The sequence below is a fragment of the Branchiostoma belcheri genome, unplaced genomic scaffold (assembly GCF_001625305.1).
Source record: "Branchiostoma belcheri isolate BF01 breed outbred unplaced genomic scaffold, Haploidv18h27 scaffold69, whole genome shotgun sequence".
Lineage (NCBI taxonomy): Eukaryota > Metazoa > Chordata > Leptocardii > Amphioxiformes > Branchiostomatidae > Branchiostoma > Branchiostoma belcheri.
Window position 1 is genome coordinate 1,677,390 of NW_017804342.1, and position 17,750 is coordinate 1,695,139.

General features: G+C 38.7%; 1 protein-coding gene across 1 annotated transcript; it reads left to right on the plus strand.

The window, feature by feature from the left end:
* Positions 1-893: 893 nt before the first annotated feature.
* LOC109484120 (plasminogen-like) lies at positions 894-12,089 on the plus strand. Its single transcript, XM_019787340.1, is given in 9 exon segments — positions 894-1,002; positions 1,284-1,556; positions 2,489-2,577; positions 2,579-2,735; positions 8,252-8,512; positions 9,030-9,278; positions 10,378-10,638; positions 11,812-11,828; positions 12,075-12,089. Coding segments are annotated over 9 exon segments (1,431 nt in total).
* Positions 12,090-17,750: the final 5,661 nt, after the last annotated feature.

The window sequence follows — 17,750 nt, forward strand, 5'->3', positions numbered from 1 at the left end:
GGATTTGCCACTCCTAATATAATGAGATCGTCTAGCTTAGCTTTTCTTAGGCACTTTTAGCAGTCGATAGATAACTTTCAAGTGTTCAGTGTGTGAAGTAAGCTTAACTAGATGTAAGTCCAAACGTTTGGTTTTACTCAGCCAACTTATCAGGAGTTTTCTTATAAAACATACAGTCAAGTACCATTTTGCCAGCTTATAGATGATGGGTGGTAACAAATGTATCCGAATAACCCTGGTGTTGGTGATTTGGGTTCTGTGTCTGGGGAAGGAAGGTCAGACATTACTGACAGTACAGCAAGCCGAGCACTTTACAAGTAAGTACTACATATCTGTGCCATTGGTGTGTGCTTCACTCTATACTTTGAACATACTGGCAGTACAGCAAGCTGGGTGACTTAAGAATAAGTACTAACGTTACATGCCTCCGCCGTGCCTCTTTGTATGTTGTAAAAGGCATCTAGTGCAACTTCAGGCAAGGAACACAAAAGTATTTTGCATGAGGAAACTTGTCTGATATTGACATTTACTGTCATTTTACCGTGATCCTGATACTGTCTGAAACAATGCTTAAGTTAAAGTGTGTACTTGTGTTATTTAGTCTGTGTATAGTTGAGAAAAATCCACACGGCAAAATCGGTCGTATGTAACAGGCTGAATATAAGTTCTAAACGGGACCTATACGGCTCCAGATGTCTTACTGAGGGGCGACTGAACTATGCTAGATGCCAGTTAGCTTGCAGATAGATGAGAAAACAGATCCTATATCAAGAATACGATTGCAAATCAATGCTTATGTATCCTGTAATGTTCCAGACAGATTTGAAAGGCTGAAATTGAAGATTGATGCGATAACCTTCAACGTGAGCCGAACTACTCGGACTCTGAACAACATGGCGGCGAAGGGTCTGCCTAAAATCCCGGATGTTCCCCTACCCAGTCCAACTTCTCCCAACACAACACCTACACCTACACCTACACCTACACCCACACCTACACCTGGTGAGGTTTAACGTTATTATGTCTTCTATAGATGGTCGCAAAAAAGGCAAATGTTGAGGGTCCGGCACAATGGCTTATTGGTTTATTGGTCAAACATTACCCGTGCAATCACCGCCTTTTGAAGGGCTAAATTGATGCAGGGTTTAGAATTACGTAATACACATAATGTATGCCGCTACGCCAAACGATCCCACACTTCTTCATTTGTGTGCCCTGTGTTTAGAAAACTGAATTTTTATAATGTAATTATAATCTGCTAACATGCATTCGCAAATTTCTAGTTTTGACTAAAGCCCAAGTCAAAGACTGTATGGAAGGTGATGGGGCATCCTACCGAGGAACAGTCTCTGTGACCGAATCAGGCAGGACGTGTCAACGTTGGGACAGTCAGACACCCCATGGGCACACTACGACCGCTGCTAACTGGCCTTCATCCGGGTTGGATCAGAACTACTGCCGGAATCCTGACCACCAACTGACCCTCTGGTGCTTCACCACGGATCCCGGCAAGAGATGGGAGTTCTGTGATGTTCCACACTGTTATGGGCAACTCGGTAAGGTTTTGAGTGTTTGTCCCACGATCACATACCTTTGGCAAATGATCTTTATTCGTGACACTTCTACTTTTTCCAGCCGTCTCCTGAAGCCTGTTTGAGACTAGAAGATTTCCACGTCTTTGAAATGCCGAATCTTAAGTATTTCGTGTTTGGTTCATTTTTAACAGCATGGCGCAAAGATTATCAATGCGGGGCACGCTACCTGGCAGAAAACGGACAACCTGCTATATGCAACCCTGATGGCCCATTTCCCTGCTGCTCCGATCACAATTGGTGCGGCATAACTACAGATCACTGTGAGTGTAGGGGCTGTGTTGACTACAGGCTCCGGAGTGTAGGTATGTCATAATTACATTCACCAATAAGGTAATGTTATTCAGTAGCGTTATCTTTGTGTGTGTGTGTGTGTGTGTGTGTGTGTTTGGTCGTGTGTGCTTGTATGTGAACTTGAGATTAGGCTTTGATGGATTGTGATGATATTTAGTTGGTAGATAGGTCTAGATGAGGCCTCGAAATGGTTATCCCCTGATTCTTACATAATGAATGGTTTATTTATTTTCAAAACCAATGCCACAAACATTGCAGCCAAAACGACTGAATTGCGTTAGGACATTTAAAACTGGAATAGGGAAATGAATTATAAAAGCATATTTACATAAACAGGCATTACAATTCGAATATACGTACATTTGCAAATTGGGTAGAGACATGATTGGAACATATTTACATAAACATACAATGGTTATGGTACAAAATGGACCACCTGGCTTTTTCCAATGTAATTGTAGCGGGCTTTTTTAAGTTGTGCATTTGTTGATTGTAAGTATACAGCTTAAGTAGAAAATCTGTAAATGAATATCAATTACATCTGGAAGGGGATTTTTTCATGTCCAATCTTATGTACAAGTAATGTCATATTTTACGTACAGCTCAAACCAAAGACTGTACGGCAGGCGATGGAAAATTCTACCGAGGAACAGTCTCTGTGACCCGCTCGGGCAGGACGTGTCAACGCTGGAAACAGTCAGACACCACATAGTCACTCAAGGACGCCTTCCAACTACCCTGCATCCGGGCTGGACCAGAACTACTGCCGGAATCCTGACGGGGAAGATACCCTTTGGTGCTACACCACCGATTCCGGAAAGAGATGGGAGTTCTGCGATGTGCCATTCTGTGACGCACCATTTGGTAAGGTTTAAAATAGTTTTATAAATATAACCTTTTGATAAATACAGTTCCACGACCTCACACCTTCGCTAACTCATAGGAAATTCAAACTGTACTACTGGATAAATTACGGAGATGATATCCGGACGTTTCGAGTGGCATCCACCACTTTTCTTCAGCGTCACCGATGAACTAACAAAACTCGATAAGGCTCATATATTCCTTTTAAAGTTCTGTTAGTTAATTAGTGACGCTGAAGAAAAGTGGTGGATGCCACTCGAAGCGTCCGGATATTATCTCCGTAATTTATACAGTAGTACAGTTTGAATTTCCTATGAGTATTGTTTACCTGGATGTCTAACCTTCATCCACCCTGCTTTGCTAACGTTTACGACTGACAAATTATACATATCTCTTATTGATTAAGGTGCTCATTTGCATGAAGTATCATTTTATCATATTCTCAACCTACATGTACCTGACAGACACCATACTAGCATTTCCTTCTTGAACTATACAAATAAGTTCATGATTCGAAATTATGTTAATTGGATCGGTGTTTACATAATTCGCAAGCATCATTTGAGATACCTATACACCATTATAAATTAATTGAACCAGTATTCATGGTTTCTGAGTAATCATCTTAAAGTTGTGAAACAAATACCACTGTAGTTTCAGAGCAAACGGCCAGGAATATCTACATAAAAAAGGCTAATTAAATTTTTTCAAGGCAACTCTTCTCGTATCAACAGCGTTGTGCTCTCTTAGCGGGGGCAAGAGCCAAATTACAGTTGATAAAGCCCTGTTTTTTTTTCAGTTACCATAACAAATTAATGTTAACCGATGGACTCCATTGAAATGTATGTTGCTGAGAATCTCATTAGTGCTGTAAGCTGGCAATGACGCAAAACTTCAGGCTGGATTACACTTGCCCTGGCCTTACCTGTGTGGAAACATAGCTAGACCATACCATCAGAATATCACATTCCTTGTTCTAAGTTTGAGTACCAAGTCACATCTTTTTACGACTGAAAAGTATTGTTGAGGCCGTCATTTGCACGAAACATGTTAGTTGTTTGATATATTCTCAACGCAAAAACTAATGATTGCGTAACAACAGTCTTATGTTTAGAAAAAGGGCTATTCCAGCATTTTGGCGTCAATTATGCAGATCCTGATTCACATTAGCTACGTTTAACTATGTTCACCTACACCTTTATAAAATCCCTGATTATTATCTACTTTATCATTTATCTATCATTAGGTGAAGAATGCTTGGCCGAATCTAGCATCCTGGTGGATTGCGGTTGGGGTGGCATCACTTCAGAACAGTGTGGTCAGCGAGGATGCTGCTTCGATGATTCAATACATGGATCAACATGGTGTTTTTACAGTTTGGAAGTTAACAGAGGTAGGCCAAATTATTAGACAATATCTGTATGATCTTCCTCCCTCTCCTCTACTTAGCATTGTTTTTTATTTGTTCTTTATATGTTTCCTTTTATGTTTATTTTGTATCCTTCCATTTTCATAGAATTTCTATTCGGTAAAATTAGATGTTAGCTTCTCAGCACCTGACTAATAAATGTTATTTCAAATGTTATGTTTACTATCATAATGTTTATTCTTTTCAGATTGATCTCAACTGATCCATGTTTACTGGTGTTTGGTGGCGCCATAGATCTTTGAAAAGCTTTCAGAACTATGTGTTAACTTTGTTCTCCACTTGTCTATTAATTTCCTTGCATCAAAAACCTTAAGCTTGCTGTTTATGTTTTATTTTTTGGACATCTATTTTTAAATACATGTCAAAAAGAAAGTTTCCAACATTCAAGTTAAAGATTCCACGTTGGAAATATACCTAAACAATGTCTTTAGATTTGTAATTGGTCAAGTTGTTATTACAGGTAGATGTACTTTGTATGATCACTACATTATACAGCACATGTAAGCATTAATATAGCTAAGATGAATGACAATGCCAGTTGATGGTTGATTGACCTTTGTAATTATTTTTGTTGTCACACAAAAGATTTAGATATAAATAGCCTTTTATCAAATGTCGTTTATTGTTTTTGCAGCTCCAACTAATCATACAGTCAACTACATTTATGTGATTACCAAGAAGCGAGAGGAAGTCAAAGGAGCTTGTGTATTTTAGACGTTTATGTTTACATTTATATACTTTGTTATACTAGTACTTTGTGACGTGTGCTTAGCTTAGTGGGGCAAAATGTACAATAAAGGTCTTCATTCATTAACATTTTCCACATGACAAGTAGCTAGTAGAAAAGGAGAGAGAACAGTACAGGTTACATCACAAGCGCTCATCCCAAAGATACACATCAATAAAATTAACATTGATTAACATTATTCATTATACATCATAAGAAAGAATAAGTGAATTTATTTCAGTATTTACAGTCAACAAGGTGTACCAGGGCCTTAAAGCCAAACATGCAGCGCGTTTACAGGCTGATTACCATGTATACTGATTGTTGAAAAATGCTCCTGAAACCTGTGTAATAATATTATGTCCATTGTACAGTATGCTTTATCCGCTATGTGTTACATTTTATCCCTATGTGTGTAAACAGCTGTGCGTTGCATTTGTAATTGTAATTGTAATTCTATTTTGTAACCAGGCCCAACAATTCAGCCTAATGCATCTAGGCTGCCAGTGGGGCCTGGGGTTTATTTGTTCAACAACAATAAACCGGTCTATTGGCCTTTCCTAGAATAAAAAAAAGAAATAGTAGTTTCTTCAGAAAAAGGGCAGAGATGTTACAGATGCTGCAGATAAGATCTAGATGAAAGCATTCCCTATATTGAATTAGTTTTTTTCTCTACCACACCAACACACTGGTTTCTAATGAATATACCACGGATGACCATACTGTTAAAAATCGCCATGCCTCTATTTGATATACATTGGTAATGTCTTCTATGATCTGGTAAATTTTATCAAGTAAGATAATGGTTCAGTTTTTTCTGAGACAAGAGGATCTGTGAGACGTAACCTAAGACTACCTGCGTGGTAGACTGCGTCAAAGGCCTTTGAAGTGTTTGTAAAACCTCAAAGACCCCTGAGCTTGATTTGAGTGCTTGGTTGAATCTTAGGACGAGTATGGGTATTTTTAGGTTTATTTCATTACAGGATACACATTCTGGTAAATGGAGACGAAATCATCTGAAACGAGAAAACAGACTCGCGTCACACGAATAATATCACTTTACAAAGAGCCACAAGGTTATCTCAACAGCCTGTCAAAAGTAACTCGCATAATACCCTTCAATTAGTGTAAAAGGTTCCGTGCATTTAGACTGTCTCAAGTGTCCTTTTTAAGTGCAAGAAACTACAAATTGTGTGATTGACGTCATGGGTTAATTTGCAGTATTTCAACACAAGGACGGATAGCAATACACAGATTATTCAATTTGCAGCTTCTAACCTTTTAGTCGTTATTTGATGCTTTTAGCCTTGGGTAAATCGTAAACAAGACTAACGACTTTAAGGAAAGAGAGTGTAATTTTACCAGTCTGAATCCAAGAACTCTCTGTATCACACGAGTCAGGTTTGGTTCTAAAGTCTTCTTGTAAAAGAAAAAATACATCTGTCACGTACTTCTGAATCCACTGATGAATGATGGGTGGTAAAAACTGTATTTATGTGATCCTGGTGATTTTACTTTACGTTCTGTGTCTGAGGAAGGAAGGTTCTGCTCTGACTGTGCAACAGGCTGAGCAACTAAAAAGTAAGTACTACATTCTCTGTCGTTGTAGTGTCTCGTGAAGATGCAAAGTTTTCATTACTACATTACGAGTTACTGTACTGTTGTAAGTTTTTCAAATGAAATACAGCTGGACGCGAGTAACCACCGTAATAATAATATTAATAGAGTAACGTTTTTCTACCATTAGTTATATTGAATAGGCTAGAATATGTTACTGTGTGATGTACTAAGTCACGTGCAAATACTGTATCCGAAGTGATTCGTAGCTGACACTGGTCCTGATGTTTTTCTTTGTAATCACTGGTCAAATATCAAAGGTTCCCTCAATTTCAGGGTAGTAAAAGAAAAGTCAATTTCCTGGTAATTTTATTCGTATCAATTAGTTAATAAACTGAACCCTATCACATAGCGTGCTGATATTTGTGAGGGAAAAATGTGATGTCGCTGATGGAAAAAGTTTGCTTGTTTTATCCCGTAGGCTGGTTTAGTTAACGTTAAGAAAAACATTATCGGCTCTTTATACACGTAGGTTGTTTTGAGGCTATTTAACGTTTATTTGAGGTAGCCATAAAAAATGACAAAAATGTACAAAGAGATGGCAGCAAATGTTAATATCGGACAGGTTATATGGCTTTAAGAATAGAATCATTGGCAGTTGCAGAAGAATGCTGACAGGCGTATCCCTGTAATGCTACAGACAGACTTGAAAGGCTGAAATTGAAGGTCGAAGCGGTAAACATCAACGTAGCCCGAACTGCCAGGACTCTGAACAACATGGCGGCGATAGGGCTTCCTAAGATCCCGGATGTTCCCCTACCGAGTCCAACTTCTGCCAACACACCTACACCTGGTGAGGCATCGATGACATTATGATTTCTAGATCGTAGCGAGAGAGTTCACTGTGAGTAATAATGAGCGCCAAACCTCTGCTATGTGTTGGTATTGAAGCTCACAGTTTTCAAATCAATAGAAATGGAGGTATTGTGTTAGGTATGTGTCTATGTCTGTGTTTCCACATAGATCTGAAAGGCATGGAGTAAGTGATGGTGTTTGACATGTTTCTAGGTCTTGGGAAGATAAATGTCAAGGTCACCTCAGCAGAACTTTCAAACATCTTTTGTCCTGGTCTTGCAATGGTTTTCATGAATTGAATTGTAATATATAGCTAGATTTTTATGACAGGTAAAAAGTGATGTAGGTTAGTTCCCCCTAGCAGGTTGTCTAGAACTGCAAGGGCGTTTTTGTAAAACCGTCTAAAGAAGAAAGGAAACCATGCAACTAGGGGCATGTAGATAGCTCACAGATAGATGAGTTAGGCATATGAGATCTTTATTTTTATAATTGATACATGTACAAGAATTCTATAATTATGGTGTTCAAAATAGGACTGCGATTCATGTAGCATATGTAATCTATTACGTGTGAATCATTAACAGATACCATTCCTAAAATAAGAAAATATTATGAATTCTTAGTGGTAAATAATAGGAATTACATACTCTGAAATGTAAAATTGACTTCACATGTGAGTTAATATAATCAATGATAATAATATTATCTTTTCCCAAAACGACAAATAAAATACAAACATGTAATTTCAGAGAAGACATGTCAAGTAATTAAAAATGTGCAAATAACTTATTTTCATAATGAATGAGACACAATAAAACAAAACAATGTACAGAAGATTTAAGTTTCTGATTCAGTCATGAGGAATATCAATATTTTTCGAATTTAGTGATAATCTCCTAACATACATGTGCAAATGTTCAGTTTTGACTACAGCCCAAGACGAAGACTGTAAAGTGGGTTACGGGGACACCTACCGAGGAACAGTGTCTGTGACCTACTCTGGCAAGACGTGTCAGCGCTGGGACAGGCAGACACCTCATAGCCACGACAGGACGCCCGCCAACCACCCATCCTCCGGACTGGACCAGAACTACTGCCGGAATCCTTACGGCGCGTCTAGCGTCTGGTGCTACACCACGGATCCCGGCACGAGAACTGAATTCTGTGAGGTGCCGTTCTGTAAAGATTCACTCGGTAAGGTTTGATTCTGTATGCTTAAGATTATCCATACTTAGTAAATTAAAGTGGAATTCTGCCAACGAAGAGATAGGACTTTCACACACACATTATGTATAACATCAGTAGAGGATAACAAGCATATTACAAAATATATTTCTGATTACAACCATAATAAATGAATTAAAATAACACTTTTAAAAAGAAGTTTGAAACAGAAAGAGGGAGAGGGAGTAGCTAATTTGATTGTTGCTTTGCTTTCTCAACAAACTCAAAGTTCTCATCTTCTCTTCAAGCAGCCAGTCTCAGACCATTTTTCCACCTCAGAGCAAAAATATTTTCAGTTTATATACAGCTTAATCATAATTTTCAAGATAACTCTAATCAGAGACATTTTGGTCACATTGCCGAATATTTAATCGAACCCTCATAGGACAAACGTATTTCCATGATAAATCCGGCGAAGCCAAGCAACACAGTCTTGATATTCTTGAAATATTTTATAGAGGTATGAGGTTTCGTTTTTTTTACCAAGACTGTAAGGTAGGCAATGGAGCATTCTACCGAGGAACAGTGGCTGTGACCCGCACGGGCAGGACGTGTCAACGCTGGGACAGGCAGACACCTCATAGCCACGACAGAACGCCTGCCAACTACCCTGCATTCGGGCTGGAGCAGAACTACTGCCGCAATCCTGACGGCATATCCACCCTTTGGTGCTACACCACGGATCCCGGCACGCGATGGGACTACTGTGATGTGCCACTCTGTAATCCGCCATTCGGTAAGATTCGATACTAGTAATTAGTAATTATTAAAAAAAAAAATTAAAATGGAATTCTACCAATAGAGCTTACATTATATGTAACAGATATTATATGTAACTCCAGTACAGAAAAACATCAATTATAGCATATATTCCAATTACAACAGCACGGTGAATGAATCATCACAGCAAAATTAAAAGCAAAATAATTGGACAGCCTCATTACTTTTTTTTACCATTGTTATGCTTAAAACTATCGATATAGTATCTTTTGCATACACACAAATGTCACAAAACCGCTTTTTTTACGATCTAAGTTAGTCTTTCTCAAGGTTTATGCAAAGAAATAGGATTATTCCAGCGTCAATTTCTACAAAACATATACCATTCAGTGCGACAGTTCTCTGTAAACACCTGTAATAACCTTACCTTACATGTTTCCCATGGGAAAGGACCGCCGGTAACGAAATAAAATCAATTCTATAACAAAGTTTCTTTGGCCAATGAGCGCTTACATGACCTTTCACTTTCTAACTAAATTGTTGACACAGGAAAGGATGCGTACATAAATAGTATGCTAATCCTATATTTCTCCAAGGCCACTTTTCTTTCACTCATCGACAGCGTTGTTTGTACCCTCTTAGCTGCAACAAGTGACACATTTGATCTTAACGGGACGTATGCTACGTTTTGCACCAAAAATTCTTGTAATTACTTGCATTCTATAACATGTATGTGCAATTATCTCACATTTCTAACATTAATGGTTGTGCAACCACAAACTTTCAAAAGGTAAATACATATGGCTGACAGCTGTGTTTCCAGCCTTTAAACACACTTGTAAGATGGTATATTTCTTAATAATAATTAATATTAAATAGCTTGGGCTTTGAGAATATTTTTCACAGAAAAGTACGTATACTGTATGGGGATTTCGAGAACAATTTTTACCAGGGAGAGATATTCTACCATTTCTTCACAAATAATCTCCCCTAAGGCATCGCCAAAAACCTCATGGTATAAAAATGTCATGGTATAAGGTGTGAGGTCTTCAAGTTTATTTTTTGATTACGTAGTTAAGTATAATCTTTTGAGAAACGTCCAATTTTACTTCTAGCTCAGACCGAAGACTGTAAGACAGGCGATGGGAGATTCTACCGAGGAACAGTCTCTGTGACCCGCACGGGCAGGACGTGTCAACGCTGGGACAGTCAGACACCCCATAGTCACTCAAGGACACCTGCCAACTACCCTGCATCCGGGCTGGACCAGAACTACTGCCGGAATCCTGACGGAGAAGACACCCTTTGGTGCTACACCACGGATTCCGGAAAGCGATGGGACTACTGTTACGCACCAACCTGTTATACGCCATTCGGTAAGGTTCGATTCTGCAAATTTAAGATTATTCATGATAAGTCAAAATGATATTAAAATGGAATTCTGCGAAATTATAGGACTTTCACATAGTAGAAAAGGCCATCAATTACAATATATTTTCCAATTATAACAATACTAAAATATTAATGAATCATAACAAAAAATGAAAAAAAAAACACAAATCGTGCATATATATACGTTATAGGAATCATGCATATATACGTTATCTTTCAAATATCATTTGGCAAAAGTATACGGTCGTGGATACTATAATGGTACAATGAAAATCTGCAAAATGAAGAAATGGCAAATTGGATAACACAACATTAAGCCGAATGATGTTTACCTTTACAACGGACAAAAAGTAGTTTTCATTTATTATGCAAATGAGGTCCACATGTGCGTATCAGTCTATTGTATTCTTCAAGCAAAAAAACACACACTATATTCAACAGGGATTGTTTATTGACAGTTTTATGTTTTGTTTTATATTGTAGCATTTTCAAATCTATCATGCAAATGAGGTCCTGATTCACATTATTTATGTTAAACATACAACACTTTGCCTACTCACATCACATCCTGAAACCCACGAACGTTTAAAGAAAAAATCTAGAATTGGACAAAAACACATAAAACAAACACACACCAATATAACTCCTGGTGGTAAACGTTTTGAATATATTTTGTACAAATTCATCACCTCTGACCTCTCAGACATTTGGTACATAGTAGTTGTTTTTTTTGTTAACTGTATAATGTAATATTATTAGTTGATGTATTAATTGAGGCTTAATGTGTAATTTACTATGTTGAAAAGTTTTCTTGATAGCAGTTAAACGTGTATGTAAATAATAATTAATGTATTTTATGTAAAGGACTCCAGGAAGAATAGCGATGTATCATCACTAATGGAGCTTCCTAAATAAACAAACAAACAAACAAACAAACAATTGTTCTCCTCACCTTTCAGTTAAAACTTACAAATGCTGCAAGTATGGAATTTCTGACTTTAACCACTGAATGATTTGTTTACGATAGGTGATGAATGCCTGGTTGGACCTAACAGCCGGAAGAATTGCGGTTGGGGCGGCATCGATGTATACACGTGCAGACAGCGGGGATGCTGCTTTGATAGTTCAATATCTGGAACATCTTGGTGTTTTTACAGTTCGAGACATTAAAAAGGTAGGATATATTCATACCGGTGCTTATAAGAATATATGCTTTATTGTTCTACCTACCATTATTTTTTTTTTCTTTTACGGAAAATTTTTATTTTGTGTCCTGTCATTTTTAGAGAATGTATTTCTAGGTGGAAAAAAGAGATGAGCTTTTAGTAAATTCGTAACATAAGTAAGTGGGCTTGACATAGCTTGACACAGTCGTGTTGTTTCAAATGTTTACTATAAGGACGTGTTTATTTTTTTCCAGATGGAGCTCATCTGATCCATTAAGTCGGAAGGTAAAAGGCGCCGCTAATTTCCGTCTCGTAAACAGTAGATGTCATTTGAAACGGTCGATGCCATATCGCAGAACAGCTATCTTTAAGTGTATCAGCCCTTCACAAACACACAGACACAAACACACGCACACACACATGCACACCAGTTTTGTAAGTTGAACACAATGTAATTTATTCATTACTGATGTGCATACATGTAAATATCCGGTTCTTCAGAATTACAATACAATACAATACAATACAATACAATACACATACATATTGAAGCAAATCTATATACTGTCTGATCTTCAGTAAGCAAGGCTGTTAATGTTTGGCAAGTTACGCACATGTACTTAACTCGCAAAATATTCATTACCAAACACACTACTACTATTTTTTGGATCACAAGATGCATAATCATTCAAATTCATTGATTTACAAAACAATGTAATAAGAGCATTGATAATATGATGTAAGAACTGTTATTGAAACAATATAGCATAAACAATATGTAGTATATGGAGACTATCACTATAGACAGTCACTATATCATATATACTACCCTTACTAATATATTAAAGAAAGGGAAAACTACAGCTGATGTAATGGTGTCAAGGTCTCATTCATGAAAAAAATAGCAGTGATGATGGCTAGTTATAAATGTAGCCGATTGGTAATTCATATCTTGGATATCTTCTTTAGTAGGTACTTTTCACTGCTACTAGGTTTTGAAACTTAAATGGGCCTTACCTCACATACAATGGTAAAACACTCCATCCCTGCCTTTGGTTGGGCAATGGTCAGGGAGGACAATAAAGTTACTACTAGTAGTGTGGATTGTTCAATCTAACATCTGAACATGTGTACAATTGTTACCAAGAAGCCCTTATACTCGTACAAGCTCTTATACAAAACGTTTAGTTTCAGTTATCTCTATTGCAAGCCCTCGAACAACAACTTTCACAAATACGCAAAGTTAATATTTTACAGAGCCTTAGGTTTCTCTCAGCGTAACTTTATAGGGTTAGAAGGGAGGTCTATGATTCCTAAGACCATGGCCATGACCAGCGGCAATGGTCAAACAGGACAGGGCCAGTCTCACCATTGGCGATGGTCACTACAGTAGGTGTGGTGTTTGTGTTGGACTCAGTGTTGGTCTGAGACTGGCCCAGTGCCCTGTCTGATCATGACCATTTGCTGGGTCCTTTGGTACAGTTTTCCCATCTACATACATAGGATTTGGCTGTAGGGCAGCTAGCAATGCATCACACATTGGATTTATCATATTAAAGGCTTCAGGTCTAGCACTAGACTGGCCCAGTCCGGCCTGAGCATTGCCACAAGATACTAGTGCTGTGGTGTTTGTGTTGGGTTCAGACTGACCAGATGGCCTGAGACTGACCCTGTCCTGTCTGATCATGACCACTGGTCATCACAGTAGGTGTGGTGTTTGTGTTGGATTCAGTGATGGCATGAGACTGGCCCCGTGCCCTGTCTGACCATTGCCACTGGTCACTACAGTGCATGTGGTGTCTGTGTTGGATTCAGTAATGGTCTGAGACTGGGACTGCTCTGCCTGATCATAACCAGTGGCCACTATAGCAGCCATGTTGTCTGTGATGGCCTGGGACGGAGCCACGACTTTGTACAGGGAATTTGGCTGCGAGGCAGTCGGCCCTGCGCCATAAGATACATTTCCAGCCTCCAACACAGATTCACTGATGACCTGAGGCTGAATTTGCATTGTTTGACAGCTTTGCTATTGTCGGAGATTGAGTGTTAGCCTTTGTACCGTGGCCAGATACAACAACATTGGGATCTAGTCGAAATAGAGGATCCCTGGTTCTTCTCTTGTTCCAGATTGTAAGAATGAAGTGCCAATCAGGACAGCGCCAACTACTTACACAGATAGAGGTAATTGCCCTGAATCATTGTTATGTTGTTATAGGACAGGTCCAGCTAGATTCATATCAAAAGTAAGAACATGGAGTTTTGTAATCTGGTTGTGGTCCAGATATAGATAACTTGGGCCCGGCGTTATTTTTGAAAATACATCAATTGGGATGTAAGTTATTTCGTTCCAACTCATGTCCAAACAATTGAACCAGCCTTCAGCGGGAGGAAAAAAGTCAATACTTCTAATGTTATTTTTTTCCAAGTCCAACCAATTCAATCTCTTATACCGTAACAGCTCAGACCGGTTGACAGCTGTAATATAATTACCTGTCAAATCTAAACGCCTGATAGATGTTGGGAGGCCCTGTGGGATAATGGTGAGGTTCCGGTTGGTACAGTCGCAGCGTGATGGTTCACAGCTGCAGTCCGCCTCCGGCATGTTGGGCTCCTTCAGGATGATGAGAAGGATAATCAGCAAGTGTCGCAGCTTTATTCTCATGATGTCCTGCAACCTAAAAAGAACAACACTTGTTCTCTCCATTTCAATTTATTTTACTTATCTAGGGCAAACCGTAACTCTACATTTTTCTCAAGTCTACCTGAGATGTATCCAACACAGTGATGCATCCAACACAGTAAGTTGTTCTGGACAGCTAGTCCACGCTCGATAGTTCAATCAAATGTACGTTCTTGGATACGCCGAGAGACTATCTAGAACCGCGGCTGATCCTAACACTTTTCCTTTCGGGCATACGTGCTTTTGTTGTTGTTACTTTATAGTCTGCAACAAACAGTTTGAAACTACTGTGGAACTGCTGCTATGAACACAGTTGTTGTCTTTGTCTCCGTTTGAATTATATTACTTTATCCAGGGTGAATAGTAACTCTACATTTTTTCTCAAGTCTATACCTGAGATGTATCAACCACGGTTCTGGACAGCTGCTCCTCGCTGGATAGTGCAATCAAATGTAGTTTTGGATACGCCGAGACTATCTAGAACCTAACAGAACTTATAGGATAAAGAATAAAGTCAGAAGCGAAATATGCTCTGCTGGATACGTTGTAAATCTCTTCTTATCAATAAATTCATGCCGTGAAAATGTCAGGGTACAAAGGCTTAGAAGTAAAAACTTTGGAACAGTCTATGAGTCTTCTTTTAAGGTTAAAACTTAAAAGCAAAATGTGCTTAAAGCTCCATTTTGCTACCGTGGATACGTGCTTTTGTTGTTGTTACTTCATGGTCGGAAACAAACGGTTTGGAACTACGGCAGAACTGTTGATATGAACATGGCTGTGTTGATTGTCTGAAACTGACTGTTTGAATATTAACATTAAGATTTTTTTACTGCGCCAGACGTTTTATTGTGTTTCCGATCGAGAAATCAGCAGAACGATAAACAAGCTTTTAAGGGTGAGAATATGATACTCAACAATAGGTCTAAAACGTTTTAATCAGTCTATTAGTTCTAGTAATGTGGCCTGGTCAATCTGAATTTTCTGGCTCTGGCAGAATTGGTCCCCGGGTGTGACTGAAGTGTCAAGACGCACCACTCCATTCTCCCTCTTTTGAACAAAACTGATTTCCAAACGGATATATCCGTGTGAAAATTGTTGAATGTTCGCTTATGGCTGGGCTTCTTTGATAGATTCCTCCCCTTGCCAACTGTCAGACAAAGTTACAGTCTGCCCGCCTTAAAAGGCATCCAATGCAGTCTTTAGGGCTTGGAAACCCGATTTTTCAAAGCCAATGACTTGAAACCACACTGTCGAGGGTCACCGATGTATATTGACCCTCGTGGAGCAAAAGTTCCCAAAATTCTGACGGAAAATGGTTACTGGAAGGGCCATGGGCAGATTTTTAAGGTTCCACCCAGAAAATAAAGGACTAATCTTGGGATTTGTTTCTGCAGTTTTAAAAGCCCAAAGAATGAAATGCTGACTCCCGTAAATGCGCCAATGTGAAGCAGTATGTGTCAATATCACAAAGATTCCTTTTTTTGTCAGAATATTCCCAGTCTTGCTATCGCATTGGATGCCTTTAAAATCTGCTTCGAAAATGGAACTAAATGAACGTCGTATATCAAACTGCTATCTGCCGATACTTGCCTTCGTACTAAGTATTTACTGGTAGAAACATACCTCTTTAAGCCAGTTCGAGGGGCTTCGGTTGGCACTTTCTCGTGAGGATCTGGTGTAGAATGCCTCAAGCACCGGTTGTTGTCGTCTTGTTGGGTGCGTCCTTCATCAGCTGATCGGTAATGCCGTGTGACAAACAACCCAGGAACTGGTCTTATGTAAGAGGGTGGTTCCGATGATTGTCTGGGACTTGCTATTTGAATAATACTAATGTTTATGATCACGATGAAAAATACAACCATGACTCTTGTCTTGATATAGATTGTATCTTACCTGATGTTGCTGTTTTCATACCTGAACTTCATACCTGGATTGCAAAATGCAAATTTGATGAACTTTCAGAGTCTGCGTTTGCAGTCTATTGTTTTAACATCAATTATCAAGATTTCTCACAGTTATGTGCTCTGCGACCCTTCTTAGGACATCCTGTTATGTTGTAATAAAATGTAAACAGAACTATCCATTCGACAAATGTGACGTTAGCGCTACATCAGAACCAGTATGGTAACGTGGACCGCATCTCATTCAACTCGTAAGCAAAGATATGGCGCTCTATCTTAAAGCTGCCACTTTCTACCAACTGAGGCAAGTCGTTATCCAGAGTAGTGTCCAACAAAGTAATCCTCCCTTTATTCTTCCGCATCCGGTCATCATCTAGCTTGCTTAAACTGATGACAAACACACACACACACACACACACACACACACACACACACACACACACACACACACACACACACACACACACACACACACACACATCTGGCGAAGAGACACCTGGCGATTCAGACGTGAAGCACAACTTTACCAATCTGACCTTGACATGCCTTGCTCCACACATACAAGTAGCAAATATGACTTGGGCTTATCAACCAGAAAACACACATAACGACACAAAAAACATCAATGAAAAGATTGTCCAGAACAGTTCCATCAACTTTCAGCCAATCCTAGAGTCAGCAAACGGCAAATATATACATTTAACGGTCTGCTCGAATTGTTTGACTATTGGAAATCTGACAACTATTTCTTTCAGCCTACTTAGTTTTTTTTACTACAAATTGTATATTTAAATGTCTAATGTATTCTAGTCTTTTGAACTTCATCTCGCTTCATAGTACATGTAATTGTATAAATGTACGATTTATTTTACTTGTTAAGTCCCGAGTGCAAATGTGGGCATCCAAATGAGACACCAGATCACTATTTATTACACTGCAAATCTTATAATATTGAAAGGACCAAAATGTTGTTATCCATATCTTGCCTTCATCTTGAAAACATGCTTCCTTCCGACCCACTCAACGCAAACGACGCCACATTATGTTCTTTACATGTACTTCTTACAGGCAGCCCCTCCCTCCCATACCCTACTAACTGCCGTATCTTTGATATTGTGTTTAACTATATCCACCACTCTGGAAGATTTGACCAATCTCATTAATGTTATGCTATAGGTATTGGTGCGCCAGCCACTTTCATTTTATGTTTATGTTATACTTTATGTCATCTCTATGTCAACATTTGTATTATGTTTTATGAGCAGCGGATTCACATAAGCACAACAAGTGCTTCCTATCCAATGCTCAAAAATCCATGTGAATAAAATAAAAATAAAATAAAATAAGAA